The 16,843-nt window shown below is 57.2% G+C and overlaps 2 protein-coding genes across 6 annotated transcripts; both read left to right on the top strand.

The window, feature by feature from the left end:
• Nucleotides 1-334: 334 nt before the first annotated feature.
• LOC102937837 (phospholipase A and acyltransferase 3) lies at nucleotides 335-7,493 on the top strand. 5 transcript variants are annotated; one of them, XM_007070327.4, is made up of 6 exons: nucleotides 335-656; nucleotides 3,096-3,218; nucleotides 4,171-4,292; nucleotides 5,888-5,990; nucleotides 6,292-6,560; nucleotides 7,195-7,493. In XM_007070327.4, exons 2-6 carry the CDS (start codon nucleotides 3,119-3,121, stop codon nucleotides 7,294-7,296), a joined length of 696 nt encoding a protein of 231 aa, XP_007070389.2. In that variant the 5' UTR covers nucleotides 335-656; nucleotides 3,096-3,118; the 3' UTR covers nucleotides 7,297-7,493. The 5 variants fall into 5 exon arrangements, with proteins under 5 accessions (XP_007070389.2, XP_043408246.1, XP_043408247.1 ...); XM_043552311.1 differs by having other exon boundaries at nucleotides 384-656; nucleotides 4,171-4,301; XM_043552312.1 differs by lacking the exons at nucleotides 335-656; nucleotides 3,096-3,218 and adding an exon at nucleotides 3,987-4,059 and having other exon boundaries at nucleotides 4,171-4,301.
• A 4,146-nt stretch (nucleotides 7,494-11,639) lies between these two features.
• On the top strand, nucleotides 11,640-16,415 carry LOC102931230 (phospholipase A and acyltransferase 3). The gene is made up of 4 exons (XM_037905623.2): nucleotides 11,640-11,776; nucleotides 13,136-13,238; nucleotides 14,157-14,425; nucleotides 16,146-16,415. The coding sequence occupies exons 1-4, from the start codon at nucleotides 11,762-11,764 to the stop codon at nucleotides 16,245-16,247; spliced, it is 489 nt and encodes a 162-aa protein (XP_037761551.1). The 5' UTR covers nucleotides 11,640-11,761; the 3' UTR covers nucleotides 16,248-16,415.
• The last annotated feature ends 428 nt before the right edge of the window (nucleotides 16,416-16,843 follow it).

A 16,843-nucleotide genomic window follows, 5' to 3' on the forward strand; every position in this document is an offset into this window, starting at 1 on the left:
GGGGGCTATGGCTGCCCATCACCATAGTAGCAGGGCACCTTTGATGTAAAAATGACTAGGGAAGCCCAGACTGGCCTTTCCTGGAATCTCTGCTGCTCCTTTTCCCCTCAGTGCCTGAAGGCCCCCATTGCATGTGGGGGTGATTAGAATAACAGTTTTACCCCAGACTCCTGCAATGCCCAGGGAGGCCGGGGGCGGGGAGGTTCCCTGGCTCCAAGTGTCCCTGTCCTTTACAGCTGTGCAATGTGAGCCTGGCCTTGCGTCCCTATAATTTAAATCCAGATGGGACCATGAGATCATCTAGTCTGACCCAGGCCTGAGCCTCACCCAGGTTGCCCTGTGCTGAGCCCCATGACTTGTGTCTGACTAACGCGTCTCTCGTGATTGGCTCCAAGGGGGGGAGGGGGCGGACCGTCCTGCCCCCAGGGGGACGCCAGCCGGCTGCCCTGCTCCCTTCCCCAGCCTGGCCCGCGGGCATCATCCAACAGGGCCCAGCGCCGTGCTGGGCGGAGCCAGCGTGACCTCGCCCTGCGCTGGTGACAGGCTTCAGCCCTGATCCCTGCTGCGTTCGCCCCGCTGCAGCCCTCGGCCTCATGCCACACCCCTGGAGCGGAGCGCTGGGCCCGGGACCCTCTGCCGCCCGCCCCGCAGGAGAGGTTTGTCGGGGGCTTGCCTGAAAATGTGCCTGTGGCCCGTCCCCTCCTCCCGCGCCCCGGTATCCGTCCCTGCTGCCCTGGGACCTACCACCCCGCGGCTCCCAGCCTCCCGCTCCCGGGCTCGCAGTGCTCCTCACCCCTTGGATCTGCTCCATCCCCGGGGCTCCTCACCCCTTGGATCTGCTCCGTCCCCGGGCTCCCAGTGCTCCTCACCCGTTGGATCTGCTCCATCCCCGGGCTCCCAGCCTCCCCCTCCCGGGCTCCCAGTGCTCCTCACCCCTTGGATCTGCTCCATCCCCGGGCTCCCAGCCTCCCCCTCCCGGGCTCCCAGTGCTCCTCACCCCTTGGATCTGCTCCATCCCCGGGCTCCCAGCCTCCCCCTCCCGGGCTCCCAGTGCTCCTCACCCCTTGGATCTGCTCCGTCCCCGGGCTCCCAGCCTCCCCCTCCCGGGCTCCCAGTGCTCCTCACCCCTTGGATCTGCTCCGTCCCCGGGCTCCCAGCCTCCCCCTCCCGGGCTCCCAGTGCTCCTCACCCCTTGGATCTGCTCCGTCCCCGGGCTCCCAGCCTCCCCCTCCCGGGCTCCCAGTGCTCCTCACCCCTTGGATCTGCTCCGTCCCGGGCTCCCAGTGCTCCTCACCCCTTGGATCTGCTCCATCCCCGGGCTCCCAGCCTCCCCCTCCCGGGCTCCCAGTGCTCCTCACCCCTTGGATCTGCTCCATCCCCGGGCTCCCAGCCTCCCCCTCCCGGGCTCCCAGTGCTCCTCACCCCTTGGATCTGCTCCATCCCCGGGCTCCCAGCCTCCCCCTCCCGGGCTCCCAGTGCTCCTCACCCCTTGGATCTGCTCCGTCCCCGGGCTCCCAGCCTCCCCCTCCCGGGCTCCCAGTGCTCCTCACCCCTTGGATCTGCTCCGTCCCCGGGCTCCCAGCCTCCCCCTCCCGGGCTCCCAGTGCTCCTCACCCCTTGGATCTGCTCCGTCCCGGGCTCCCAGTGCTCCTCACCCCTTGGATCTGCTCCATCCCCGGGCTCCCAGCTTCCCCCTCCCGGGCTCCCAGTGCTCCTCACCCCTTGGATCTGCTCCGTCCCCGGGCTCCCAGCCTCCCCCTCCCGGGCTCCCAGTGCTCCTCACCCCTTGGATCTGCTCCGTCCCCGGGCTCCCAGCCTCCCCCTCCCGGGCTCCCAGTGCTCCTCACCCCTTGGATCTGCTCCGTCCCCGGGCTTCCAGCCTCCCCCTCCCGGGCTCCCAGTGCTCCTCACCCCTTGGATCTGCTCCGTCCCGGGCTCCCAGTGCTCCTCACCCCTTGGATCTGCTCCGTCCCCGGGCTTCCAGCCTCCCCCTCCCGGGCTCCCAGTGCTCCTCACCCCTTGGATCTGCTCCATCCCCGGGCTCCCAGCCTCCCCCTCCCGAGCTCCCAGTGCTCCTCACCCCTTGGATCTGCTCCGTCCCGGGCTCCCAGTGCTCCTCACCCCTTGGATCTGCTCCGTCCCCGGGCTCCCAGCCTCCCCCTCCCAGGCTCCCAGTACTCCTCACCCCTTGGATCTGCTCCGTCCCCGGGCTCCCAGCCTCCCCCTCCCGGGCTCCCAGTGCTCCTCACCCCTTGGATCTGCTCCATCCCCGGGCTTCCAGCCTCCCCCTCCCAGGCTCCCAGTGCTCCTCACCCCTTGGATCTGCTCCATCCCCGGGCTTCCAGCCTCCCCCTCCCAGGCTCCCAGTGCTCCTCACCCCTTGGATCTGCTCCGTCCCGGGCTCCCAGTGCTCCTCACCCCTTGGATCTGCTCCGTCCCGGGCTTCCAGCCTCCCCCTCCCGGGCTCCCAGTGCTTCTTATCCCTTGGATCTGCTCTGTCCCCGGGCTCCCAGCCTCCCCCATCCCGGGCTCCCAGTGCTCTTCATACTGTAGATCTGCTCCATCCCCAGGCTCCCAGCCTCCCCCTCCCAGGCTCCCAGTGGTCCTCACATCCCTTGGATCTACTCCCCCCAGGCTCTCAGAGACACGCCCCCCCTTGCGTCTGGGACTTGCCCCCCCCACCACTGGGACCAGCTCTCTCCTGGGCTCTCAGCACTCTCCTCAATAGCAGGGATTCACTCCCCCCAGGCTACCAATGCCCTGCACCCTCTGCCCTGGGATCCAATCCCCACTGGGCTCCCAGTGCCCCACCCTCCAACACCTGCCCCCTGGGCTCCCAGCATCCTCCTTCCCTTGCCCCTAGCACCTGCTCCTCTCCGGCCCCTGACCCATTTGTGAACTTGTTGCCTGGGGAAAGATCATTTCCTTCCCCCGCAACAGGTGCTCAAGTTGGGAGTTCTCCATCCTTGCTGGGAAGGGCTGGGGCTGCTGGCTGCAGCCTGGAAATAGTTGTCTCGAAGGGTGGTGGTGCCTGAGCTGGTGGCTGGGCTGGTGATTGGTTATTCGGGCCACTGTTCTCTCCTCTTTCACACCAGGCAAGGGAAAGCGTCTGGGGCTCATGGAGCCGATAGAGAGACAGATCCTCCCCAGCCCCCCGCGCACACTGGGGCAAAGCGAGCCTGAAGCGCTGCCTGGAGTGTGTGTCACAGCGGCCTTGGGTAAGTAGCAGTGGGAGGTGCAAAGGGGGGTGGGGGTGGGTGTAGCCTGATTCCACACTCCCGCAATCCGAGTGTGCAGTGCAGCTGGACGTGTGTGTCACATTTGCATGACTGGTGATGTGAGGCACAATGCAGGGGACGGGGGGAACCAGCCAAGAGTCTCCCCAGGGGCTCAAAGAGCTGCACAATGAGGGCTCAGATGGCTCCCATCGCCCATTCTGTCCATGTAAATGGGGGAAGTGGAAATGACTCCCCCCCACCCCACCCCAAGAAACACCCCCTTGGCTAGCACGTGACTGCTCTCTGGACTCGTGACCAGCCCCTGACCCCTGTCGTAGGGCGTGGATTGAGGGTGTGGCTCTTCTCCAAGCTCTAGGAAGCCAAGTGTAAATTACAGCAGCCTCAAGGCTGCTCTACCCCACATTAGGAAGTGGGCGGTAAGAATATGGGAAGTGCAGAGGGGACTTAAAGCCTCATCTGTGTCCCCCCATTCCTGCCCGACTGCTGAGAACCAGACCGTGTATGTACAGTGGAGACCATGGGAGAGACTCCCCTCATCCAAGGTGAGGCTCTATCCCCTCATGTCAGGGATCAGCTGCCTCAACCAAGTAAAGGAGGGAGGGTACAGTCCCCCCATGTTAATTCATCCCAGCTCCCATTACCAGGGGGTGATTCCTTTGGATGACTGGGGATCTGGCCGGACTGTCCTAACCCTGCTGCTAGGGACAGTGAATACCAGACTTCCCTGAATCTGCCCTGCAGGTGTCTTCCCCTACATCAGTGAGATCTGGGGCAGGCAGCAGCCTGCATGGATCATTCAGTCCTGTGACCTGCCACCAAGGTAACCCCATTGTGATGGGCTCGCCTGTCATGACTAGGCTGAGCCCCCACCCAGCTCCCTACACCCATGGGCCGCAGCCCGGCCTCAGCACCCACCTCTCTGTCTCTGTAGATGCATCAGTGAGCTGTGGCTCTGCGCAGTCTGTCTTCGAGACCCTAAGGCCTGCAGACGACGAGATGAAAAGAAGCCTGAAAACAGAGGCCCGCGGCTCCTTGAAAACATTCCCTGCCATTGTGAGCATTGTAGGCGCAAACGGGGCCCAGGCAAGATGTGCAGTGCCCACCATGCTCTCACTGTGTCTGTGCAGTGCCCGGCGCCCCGGGTCCAGCTCTGTGCCTGGGGATCCAGGATGCTACCACAGTAGGAATAACCAGTACTATTGATCATTCATAATTAATTGGGCCCTAGCTACCTATTGAGCTTTGGGTTTTATCCTGCTGCCCAGCACTGTAGCGTCTGGGTGCCTGCCCTGTAAAATCAATGGCAGTAGGGGTCTTTCTGCTACTTCCGCCGGTACCTTCCCCTCTCCTCCCTGCCCCTCGGTTCAGGGTCTGTTGTGCTGTACAGAACCCTGATCTCTGCTGAGGTCTGCACACTGCCTGGCACACAATGGGGGCCTTGATCTCAGTGGCGGGTCTGTGCAGTGCCTGACTCCTCTGTCCTGAATGAGGTCAGATTAGGATTAGGCTCTGCACAGGATCCCAGCTGAGAGACAGCCTCTACCCCCAAAGAATTTACAATCAAAACAGACAAAGGAGGGGACACAAAGTCAGAGACCTGTTCATGGCAAAGCTAGGGCAAGGAACCAGGTGTCTTGAGTCTTAGCCAGTTCGCTACCCATTAGACCACCCAGCCTCCCCTGGAAAGCGACCAGCGGCTCCCTGAGTCTGGATGGCAGCCCGACCCGGAACAGGAAAGATGCGCAGTGGAAAGGTCTTAAGAAAGGTTAGATGAGTTGTTGACTTGGCCCCCCCCCCACCCCCCCCCGCAGTTCAAACTGGGTCTGGAATGGCCTTGCCACGTGTCGTGCAGCCTGGGGCCCGCTGGCTCCCATTTTGCTGCACTTGTGCATGTTTTTCCCTTTCTCCCCAGCTCTCTGGCATTTCTCCAACCTCAGCACTTTAGCCCATTGTGTGTCTCTCCCACTGCTAGGAGGCCCTGGTTGGGGAGCCAGGCTCCAGAGGCTGGAAACCGCAGCCACTCCAGCCTGGAAGCTTTGATCCAACGTGTTGGAATTGGAGATAAGGCACAATATTCCCCCCACCGAGGCTGATGTAATAATAATATAAGACCACCTAGCTCTTACATAGCACATTTCATCCCTGGCTCTCAAAGTGCTTTACAAAGGAGGTCAATGTCATCAACCCCATTATACAAATGGGGAAACTGAGGCACAGAGCAGGGAAGTGACTCGCCCAAGGTCACCCTGCAGGCCAACAGCCAAACTGGGAATAGAATTTAGGTCTCCTGATCCCAATCCAGTGCTCTATCCGCTAGACCCCGCTGCTCTGAAGAGAAACCAGAGTAGTGGATGGGAATTGGGTGGTATTCCTTTACAGCATCCGGAAGCCTTCTTACGGGGTTCCCTGTGTTTTAACTTCTCCCTGCCCCAGCGTGCCCACATGGTGGTGTTGCTTTTTGCAGTGACTGGCACGTTTTCAGCCTCTGCCTGAATTTTCTCACCATTTCAACAGTCTGGCCTCACACCCTCCATCCTTTGCATTGTGAGACTGTGAACTACTGTATGAATCATGCAGGACATCCCGCCACATTGTGCATCTGTGCCAGGCCTGACCATAACATCCCTCCCCCGTTTCCTCCCCTGCAGGCGGAGCTGGAACTGGGGGACATGATTGAGATCTTCCGCTTCGGATACCAGCACTGGGTCATCTACGTGGGAGACGGCTACGTTGTTCACCTGGCCCCCCCCAGTAAGGCAGCAGATGGGCCTGATTTCACCATTGCCCAGCCCCCTTACACCACTGTTCACACCAATGCAAAGTGCTACCACTGCTCGATGGAGCAGGGCGACTTGAGACAAGAATAGAATCGGGGGGGAAGGGGGCTTAATGGTTAGAGCAGGGGGGCTGGGAGTCAGGATACCTCTGCTTTAGCCCCAGTTCTGGATGGGGAGTGGGGCCCAGTGGTTAGAGCGCGGGGGGGGGGTAGGAATTGGCATTCCTGGGTTCCATTCCCAGCTACCTTCACAGTCTCTCTCTCTCTCATCCCAAGGTGAGATACCCGGGGCGGGCTTTGCCAGCCTGATGTCCACGCTGACCAACAAGGCCCTAGTGAAGAAGGAGCGTCTCCTGGATGTGGTAGGGAAGCACCGCTACCGAGTTAACAACAAGCATGACAGGAAGTTCCCCCCGCTGCCATCAGGGAAGATCGTGCGGGCCGCCGAGCAATTGGTGGGCCAGGAGATGCTCTACAAAGTCACCAGTGAGAACTGCGAGCACTTCGTCACTGAGCTGAGATACGGCGTGGCCAGGAGTGACCAGGTGCGGGGGCTGGCTCCCTGTCATCCTGACAGGATGCCTGGGTTCTCCCCCAGCTCTGGGAGGGTTGAGGGGTCTAGTGGCTAGAGCAGAAAGACCTGTGAGTCAGGCCTTTTGAATTCTCTACTCAGCTCCCTGAGCATTCGTGGGCCACTCACTTCCCCCCCTCTCTGCCTGTTTCCCCATTTGTAATGACCCTAACTTGGGGGTAAGAGGCAAAGGACGCTGGGATGGGGAGCATTTGGGATTGAGGGGCCCAGGGCTGAGATCAGGATCCCACACTGGTCCCTCCTTGCTTTGCACTGGGGCAATTTAGCATCCAGTATAACTTGGTGTAATTGGTCCAGATGGCATTGCAGACCCCTAATGCTCTGCAAACATCATCCCTCACTCTTCCAGGTGCTTTTCATCTGCAGAGCTCAATGTGCTTTACAAACTAGGTCAGTATCATCACCCCCATTTTACAGATGGGGAAACTGAGGCACGGAACGGGGGAAGTGACTCACCTAACAGAGCTGAGAATAGAACCCTGGGGTCCTGATTCCCAGTCCTGTGCTCTAGCCATTAGGCCCCATTGCCATCATTCATCAGCCTGTCTGTCCCCTCCTCCTGATCCCCTTCCTCTCTTGTCCTACAGGTGCGGGATGTCCTGGTGGGGGTGAGCGTTGCTGGGCTGGGGCTGGCTGCTCTGGGCCTCCTTGGGGTTGCAGTCCAAAGGAGAAGACGCCAGAACCAGTAGCGGACTTGAATGGATCAGAGGGGTTTGGGGTTTTGTGGTTGTTTTTTTTGATCCAAGCAGAAGAGACTTTGCAGCCGTTTTGGGGGTGTGGTGGGAGCTTCATTTGTGTTGCTCTGTCCCCTCTTTCGGGCGAACACCCTCCCCATCCCCTGCCGGCATCAGCACAAGAATAAAACCAGGAGATTGGTACAAAGTCATCTGGATCGTGGCCTGTGTGGTGGTGGGGTGTGTGGTGGATTCAACCAAGTGGGGGAGCCGGCCCATGCTGGGGTCTTTCTGCCCAGTGGGGGCACTATTTGTGAAGGTGGATGGGTTTGCTGGGGAGTTCAGGGGGCTCTGACGCCCCCTGCTGGATTGGCTTCTTTATAACCTCCCAGTCCCTCTGTGGTCAGGTGACACCCTCCTCAGCCTGTCCAGGTGATCCCAGCCCACAGCCGGGTGACTTTGTTGCCAGGCGACCTCGCCCTGATAAACCAGTTCAGCTGACTCAGAGCTAGCCTGATGTTTAGAGCGGGTCTGTTTCAAAGGTTGTGCACTTAGCCAGTGATGCTCCCTTACCAGCCCTTTGCCACCAGCTGTGGGGGTTTCAGCCCAATGGGAGGTCACAGGACAACGGAGACAGTAAAGAAGCTGACACCGACACATGCAGAGAACACCCCCTGTCAAACAGAAGTCTTAAGCCATACATACAGATTCCCTGAATCATCACAGCCAGCCCCTGCCCTGAAGAGTTTACAGTCTAAATAGACAAAATGAACACAGCACACCTGGTACGATACAGCCCTGATCCCGGTCAGGGTGTGGGCCCTTACCGTGGTCAGGCTCTCTGGTCGTTACCGTAATATAAACCATAGAAATGACTCTCTCCAGTGTAAGTGATCCTCACTAGCCTCAGCGTCTGGATTCTGTATTTCTGATGTAACTAATTTTCCCTAATAACACCTGGATGGTAGGTATGCACTTTGTGTTGGATGTCAGTACCTTGGGTACATAACCGGGGGGCAGTGAGTAGGAGCGAGGTGGTGGTTTTATCTGTGAATATGGCCTTGGAGAGACCAACCCTGGAAAGCTGCGTTCAGTTCTGGGGTGCATATTTTAAAAAGGACATTGAAATATTGGAAAAAAGAAAAGGAGTACTTGTGGCACCTTAGAGACTAACCAGTTTATTTGAGCATGAGCTTTCGTGAGCTACAGCTCACTTCATCGGATGAAGTGAGCTGTAGCTCACGAAAGCTCATGCTCAAATAAACTGGTTAGTCTCTAAGGTGCCACAAGTACTCCTTTTCTTTTTACGAATACAGACTAACACGGCTGTTACTCTGAAACCTGAAATATTGGAGAGGATGCAGAAAAGAGCCAGAGAAATTATTTAAGGGTTGGAGAAAATACCTAGCAGTGAGAGATCTCGGCAACTCAATCTGTTCACCGTCTCTAAAGGCGGATCAAGGGATGACTTGATCACGGGGTGTGTGTCTCATGTGGGGTGCAATTCAGACCAGTGAGAGGCTCTGTCACTGCTTATAATGTACCCCTGGGGGCCCCAGAAAGCTTCTGCTACTTGTGGCTGCCTGCATAGGACACACACACAGCCTGCAGCCAGCACTCCCTGTTCTGTAAGCCGCGCAGCTCAGATTCAACCACTTTGACTCAACAGCCTGCCAGGAGTTATCACAGACACAAGCTTGTCTTACCAGCCTTGGTTGATGTTAGCAGGTGACTCCAACAAACACCCCAGTCACAAACCTTCCCAAACCCATCTGCTCTGAAATGTCCCGCCCTCTCCTGCATCATCCAGAGGAATTATAAGATCCATTTGCTCCTTTAAAGAGACAAAAGCCAATGGCTACAAGCCAATAACAGTGAAAACGCATCTAAAAGTCAAAAACGTGATCTAGCGTTGTTCAGGATGGCTTTTCTCACCCCCACTCTTCCAGCAGCGTGGTGGCTGACACCCCCAGGGGGCAAGATCTTCTCCACAAGCCCCAAAGTGCTGATTCCTTTGTCTTCTTAGGCGAAAGAGAAAACTTGGGCCCTACCAATAGGAACCCCAACCCTAGTACCCTACCCATAACAATCCTAATGCTGGGGCGGGGAGCCCTACCCATAGGAAACCTAGCCCTAGCTCCAAGTACCCTACCCATAGGAACCCTGAGGGTACTTGGAGCTAGGGTAAGGGTTCCTATAGGTAGGGTACCCCGCCCTCGGGTTAGAGTTCTGCTGGGTAGGGCTCCCCGCCTAGCGTTAGGGTTCCTTTGGGTGGGGTACTTGTAGCTAGGGTTAGGGTTGCTATGGGTAAGGCTCCCGGCCTAGGGTTTGTGTTCCTATGGGTGGGGTTTTGGAACTAGGGTTTGGGTTGCTATGGATAGGGCTCCTGGCCTAGGGTTTGTGTGCCTATGGGTGGGGTTTTGGAACTAGGGTGTGGGGTGCTATGGGTAGGGCTCCCGGCCTAGGGTTTGTGTGCCTATGGGTGGGGTTTTGGAAGTAGGGTTTGGGTTGCTATGGATAGGGCTCCTGGCCTAGGGTTTGTGTGCCTATGGGTGGGGTTTTGGAACTAGGGTGTGGGTTGCTATGGGTAGGGCTCCCGGCCTAGGGTTTGTGTGCCTATGGGTGGGGTTTTGGAAGTAGGGTTTGGGTTGCTATGGATAGGGCTCCTGGCCTAGGGTTTGTGTGCCTATGGGTGGGGTTTTGGAAGTAGGGTTTGGGTTGCTATGGGTAAGGCTCCTGGCCTAGGGTTTGTGTTCCTGTGGGTGGGGTACTTGGAACTAGGGTTAGGTGTTTTCTGTCCCTTTCTCTTACAGTCTAGTGAACCTTTGAGAACGATTCTTTTTAAGTTTACACCTCAAAATAAAACGTAGTGAAGCTGTGAGGAAGGCAGCATGGAGTCTGCTGGTGGTGAAGGCACCCTGCTTTTTCTTTCCCCACTGGTGCTGGCTAAAATGCAGATTGTTCTGTTTCTTGCGATCTCCCCTTTGTTAGTTTGATGGCTGTTTACAGCTTATGTTTAAAATTAGGTTAAACCCACATTCCTTTATCGATCCCCCCTGATGTGCCTGCTTTAAACACACGTCAGTCATAGTCCCTGCAATATTCATAATTCTTCCTACCCACTTCATACATGCATCACGCAAGAATATTAATGCTCAGTGAGTTATTGGTTTGCAAACGATACCTCACAAGGCCCCTGTTTTGTACGAAGATTATTGTAATAGTGGGTAGCGAGTGAATACAGGGGTGTTTTAGGGTCACAATAAGTAACTTGATGGGGTGAAGAGCCCAGGTACTAAAGGACGCTGTAGCCTGGTGGAGAAAGACAGAATGAGAACCAAAGGCTAAGTTACAGCCAGCTACATTCCACTGACAAACCAGGCATCAGTGTTTCTCAGGGAAGGCGATTTCCCATTGGAACCACTTACCAGAGGAAGGGGTGGATTCTCCAGCTCTTGATCTCTTCAAATAAAATCTGGATGCCTCCCTGCAAGATGCTTTAATCAAACACACTTTATTGGGCTCAGTACAGGGAGGATGTGGTGAAATTCTCCAGTCTGTGCTGTGCAGGAAGTCAGACTGGATGAGCTCATCATGGTCCCTTCTGACCTTAAACTCTATGAAGCTATGAACCTACAGAACTCATTGCTGAAATGAGACATACTGGCTCTCTCAAGGTGCACATGCACCTCTATCCTTTGATCACACACATGGGGATGGGTGGGAGAAGGGCTAAGAAGGGACAGATCCCCTCCCCCTGTTATCTTGCTCCCCACTTCCCTGAACCAGCCAGTCCTGCTCTCCTCATGGTTTTAACCTCATTATCTCATTATATGCTAAAGTACAATGGCTTTGTCTTGGCGATAGAATTGAGTGAAATCTGTTTAACATCTCACCTTTAAATCCTAAGCAAGACAAGGCCTGAGTTGCGTTGAAAAACACAGTAGCCCCAACCCTGAAGCAGGGGTATAATACCTTAAAAACATGGTAGCTCCTAGGTTTTGACACCCTTAAAATAGTTTAAGTGGCTGTGGTTAACAAGGTGTTACATGTGAATTTAAATGCAGGATTGCACTGCACACAGATGATTTCCCCTAGTCTAGACCTGGTGCCTGGTCACGAGGGAAGCAGCCTGTGTTCTGCACTCCTGAAAGCCAATGGGTGGCAGTTTTCACAGGCGTTGGAAGGTCAGGGCAAAGGCTATGGGGAATCTAGGGTTTACTCTGACTGGCTAACTCATGTGAAAGCTACAAACTGCCTTGTCATCACTACCGTGTGACAGCTAACATGAATTAGGGACTCACTTTTTTTTTTTTTAAACGAGCAAAGTCACAATCTTTATTTGGCTCTATGCTGCTGATTAGGCACCGCCCAGCAGACACTAGTTCTCCAACGCCAAAGGAAACCAAAAGTGAAATCACGGCGCAGAGAATAGAGGAGTGGCACAGAGAAACTCACTCAGCCTTCCAGACCTGTGGAGATGCCCCCGCTGTTTGTGAGTATCTCCATGCAGAAAGCCATGGCCAAATCGCTTCTAAGGCTCTGGATCCCTTTGGGCAGCGGTTCGCAACCTTTCCAGACAGCTGTTCTCCTTTCAGGAGTCTGATTCCAGCTCCCAGTGGCGGGGCTTGGGCTTCAGCTCCCCCACCCCCGGCTGAAGCCTGTAACTTAGCTTCACGGGGCCCTCTGTGGAGTGGGCAGAATAAGGGCAGAATAAACAAGTCATTGTCTGAATGACATTTTAGTTTGCACTGATTTCGCCAGTGCTTTTTATGTAGACTGTTGTAAAACTAGGCAACTATCCAGCTGAGTTGACATCCCCCCTGGAAGAGCTCTGGGGTACACATACGCCTGGTTGAGAACCACTGCCTTCGGGATGTCAGTGGGGAGCCTGACACGCACCAGCTCTTCTTGAGAACCCGTGCTAAAACTAGCAGGGTGGACCTTGTGGCCCAGGCGGTGGCTCAGGCTAGCCACGCAAGCAAAGACCCAGGATGTCAGGCGGGCTTGGAGGCAGGTGGCTATCCCGAGACACTGCTCATGCTGCAATGGCCATGTTGCTATTTTTAGCGCGCTCGCTGGAGCAGAGTTAGCATGTGTCAGTTACCCCCAGGCTGGGAGGAATGGTGCCAGCTGCCATGCAGACATCCCCTTCACGTGAGCTTGGCTCAACGCTTGGGCTGGCTGCTCTGGGCGCAGTTTCCTACAGGAGCTGCAGGAAGTTGGTCGCTGGGGGCCTCCCGCTGGACAGCGGCTCAGAGTCCGAGGGGAGCTAGTCCTGATGCCAGGTGTCTCCTGAGGGCGGAGAGAGGAGCCCAGGTCCCTGGCTAGGGGGAAGCTGGATGGTGTCAGATGGACAGCTCTCCCCAGCTCCCATGTCCTCCTCTGCCTGGCCTGGTGTTCCTGCTTGGGGGTGGGGGAGGGCAGTAGAGGGTGGTTAGTGGGGCATAGGGGGAGCTGGTGGGAGAGATTAACAGGGAAGAGAGGGGTGGGAGGCACCAGCGGGATGGAGGGAAAGTGAGAGATGGGGGTGTTAGCAGGGGAGCCGGAGGATTAGCAGTGGGAGCTAGGAGTTTTCGGTAGCAAGGGGAGCCAGTGGGGGTTAATGGGGGTAGGGGAAGCTGGCAGAGGGGATTAGCAGGGGGTGGGGGAGCATGGGGGCATTAGCAACAGTCAGGGTGGAGGCAGCGGAGGGGAGGATGGATGGAGGATCTGGTGGGGGATTAGTAGGGGGAGGCAGTGAGGGGGTTTTGTGGGGCATCTGGGGGGTTAGAGGGTTCAGGGGCAGCCAGTCTGGGGGTACTATCAGGGCTTCCTCTGAGCATTCAGTTTCACTTGGCTCTCACTCCTGCAGGAGGAACCAAACCCTGGGGACCTGCTAGAGATTTCTCGCTTTGGATACCAACACTGGGCCCTCTATGTAGGAAATGGTTACGTCATCCACCTGGCCCCCCCCAGTAAGGAATGGTCCTCAATGAGGGAGCAGGGGAGCTGAGCCTGGGGGGCGGGAATTGGCCTGGGCAGGACAGAGGTGCTGGGCATCTCAGGCGGTGAGGGGGGCAGGGGGCTCCATACCAGACGGGGGTACGTTCACTGTGATCCAGCAGGAAATCTGGCCTGGATTATCATGAGTCATTATGGGGTGCCTCTATTTACTGGGACTGCCTGAGTTTCTGAGCCCCGGCGAGTCAGGCAGTAGGTTGAGGGACACGGGGAGACTGGGTTGAGGGGATGGATGGGGTGTCTCAGGCTAGGCACCTCCACAAATGGAGATGCCCCTAAAAATCACTAGCTTTTGAAAGCATCACCCTGTGCCTCTGCCCGCCCAAGCCTGTGTGATGCTCAGATGGCCCCAACATGCCCCCCAGCCCCAGGCCTGCCCCGTAGGCATGGGTCACACTCCCAGCCACTACCTTCAGGGACAAGGCTCTTCAATCCTGTGACCTGGGAGAGGGCAACCCAATGCCAGTCTGGCTCCTGCATTAGGAAGATGGTGGGAACCCAATGCCAGTTGCTAGAACGAAACAGTACTCTCACGGAGCCGTGTGCCAACCCAGTGATGGGGACAGATCCGACTGGCATAGGAGCTGTGGGAAATCTGAGAGCTAGAGAGAGGGTAGGTATGCGGAAGGATGGCTGGATAGCTAGAGGCGTGTGTCTGGGGATGGATGGATGGATAACTAGCTAGAGAGGCTGTATGCAGCTCTATACATCGACAGACGTGGATAGATAGGAACATATAGCAATGGATAGACGGGGGTGTGTATGGGGATGGATGGATGGATAGAGAGGGATGGACAGAGAGGGTGTACGGATGGGATAGATAGAGAGTGGTATATGGATGTTTAGATCAGCTGGACAATTGGCACCCCCAGGTGAGTACGCAGGAGCTGGCTCCTCCAGCATCATGTCCGTGCTGACCGACCGAGCCATTGTGAGGAAGGACCGTCTCCGGCACGTTGCTGGTGGTGACAGGTACCGAGTCAACAACAAGTATGACGGGAGGTGCTCGCCGCTGCCGGTCAGCAAGATCCTTATGGAGGCCGAGTCTCTGGTGGGCCAGGAGATGCTGTACAGCGTCACCAGCGAGAACTGCGAGCACTTCGTCACAAAGCTGCGCTACGGCCAGCCCATGTGCGACCAGGTACGTGCAGGTGGCCCTCTCACGCGCTTGTCACTGCCTTCCTGAAAGGTGGGCTTGGTGGAAGCCAGCCGCACCTACTTGGTCAGGGTCTGGGCAGCGCCCGGCACAACAGGGCCCGGATCTCCCTCAGGGTCTGGGCAGCGCCCGGCACAACAGGGCCCGGATCTCCCTCAGGGCCTGGGCAGCGCCCGGCACAACAGGGCCCGGATCTCCCTCAGGGCCTGGGCAGCGCCCGGCACAACAGGGCCCGGATCTCCCTCAGGGCCTGGGCAGCGCCCGGCACAACAGGGCCCGGATCTCCCTCAGGGTCTGGGCAGCGCCCGGCACAACAGGGCCCGGATCTCCCTCAGGGTCTGGGCAGCGCCCGGCACAACAGGGCCCGGATCTCCCTCAGGGCCTGGGTGCTCCTTGTGCTGTGCAGCAACTGTTAGAGCCCTGGCTTAGTCCTTCCTCATGGACGACTGGTCACCAGGCTGGTGCATGGGCCCAGCCTTTGGATCCCCCGTGTTTTCAAGTGGCGGCTAGTCACTGCCTCTAGTCCTGGCCTTCCTGGCACATGCCCAAGGTACCCCTCCTTGAGATCGTAGGACTCCTGAGCCCAGCTGCCCTAAAACTAGTGCTAACCCCCCCAATCTCCCCAGTAGCTTCTCTACACACCCCAGAAGCTCCACCCAGGTTTATAATTTAGCCCTTTGGGGACTGTGTTGCAGATAAAGCAAGGATGCTTTGCAAAGGAAAGCAAATACAAATGCTTTGCAAAGGAACTTAAGCACACTCTCTCTCCCCCTTTTTGGGAGGCACAAGAGTGCTACAGATCTGTGGAAAACGCACCCAACGCCTGAACGCAATCCCCTTCCTCGGAGCCCTGCCCACTCCCGAGAGTCTCTTGGGTTCTGGTCAGTGTTGTTCAGGGAGGCCAGGGCCCTCCTGCTCAGCCTCCTGGTTCTGCAATGGCCTGGCCCCTTGGCTAGAGCCCATTGCTTTGAGAAGCCACTTCTGGAATCTCTTTCCCGCCTTTCTTCTTATGCTGGGCTTTTCCATGCTCCGGCCCCGCTGTGTGCTGCTGGGCACAGGGGCTGTTAAACGTCCATGACAAAGAACGCCCCAGTGGTGAGGAAACTGAGGCAGGGAATGGCGTGTGGGTGTTGGGTCTACCTGGATCTGTAGATCTCTTGTGCTGTCTGAATAGTGATGGTTGCAAAAATCCTTCTGCAAGTCTGTGTCTGCTGCCTTCCACTGTCATGTGTCTCAAAGGATTAAACTATAAACCAGAGTGCCCTGCCCACAGGTGGGGTTCTGGGAAAGTACCGGCATAAGCTGCTGGGGTGTCTTTGGGCGGGGGGAACACTGTAGGCCTAAGGTACCTGGGGTCCAGGGTCCCACTTCAGACAGTCTGTGCCCAGGAACTGGGTCAGAGAGACCAAGGAAAGGGACAGTGACTGAAGTCTGCCCAGACAAAGGAGAGTGTAAAAAACACACAGCAGCCTGGTGAGTGTCCAGCAGGGGGCGCACTGCCTTGCCCAGGGCAGGCTAGTCGAGGGTGATGGTGTTGTTCCAGCTTTTCTGACACAGTCTGTTTTCTGCCACTGAATGGATGGCCTGATCGGCACAGATGGTTGCTGAACACTAGCTGTCCTTGTAAACTCAGTGGGCATGGACATAGTCGCCAGACCGGGGCTCCCTGGCAGGTAGCTGACCGGCTCCCCTTTCTGTCCCGCAGGTCAGGGACACCATGCTGACCGTGGGTGCCGCAGGGTTGGGTCTGGCTGCTCTGGGGATCATCGGAGTCATGGTCACAAGGTCCAGGCGTCAGAACCAATAGCACTGACTCCCCTCTGGACCCAAGGCCTGGAGCCTCTGCTGCAGTGGCCCTCAGAGCGGGCTCCTCGTGGGGAGCAAGCTGGACTGGCCAGCATCGTCCTGTCCTTTGTATGTCATCAGGTTTTGTGGACTAGACATCTCATTTAAAATAAACGAATCTATCCTCACACGTTCCTCTCTGTCTGCTCATGCCAATTTCACCCAGATATGTGGGGCGTGGGGAATGGTACTCAGATCCCTGTAAATACCCACCCTGCGGGGTGGATTGTGGTGCTGAGCCTATGTGCTGCTCTCCTGGTTTGGTGACTTGGTGACTCTGAGTCATGTAGGCCCGAGGGCCAATCAGTAGGATTGCCAACTTTCCCATTTCTCAAAACCGGACGTTACAGCAGCTCCCACCAGGGATCCTCCCCCACCCGGCAAGGGGCCAGGCCCTGCTCTCTTACCCTGGCGGGAGCTCCTCTGGGCCCGCATCCCGCTCGCTCAGGGGCCAGGGCAAAGTGCAACCAAAGACGCCTGCCTCCAGCTGGGGGCAGACCAGCCCCTCCCCAAGCTCCCCTCTCCTGCCTGGCAGGTGCTGCTCTATCCTGGCCTGAT

Source organism: Chelonia mydas, chromosome 7 (assembly GCF_015237465.2).
Source record: "Chelonia mydas isolate rCheMyd1 chromosome 7, rCheMyd1.pri.v2, whole genome shotgun sequence".
Classification (NCBI taxonomy): domain Eukaryota; kingdom Metazoa; phylum Chordata; order Testudines; family Cheloniidae; genus Chelonia; species Chelonia mydas.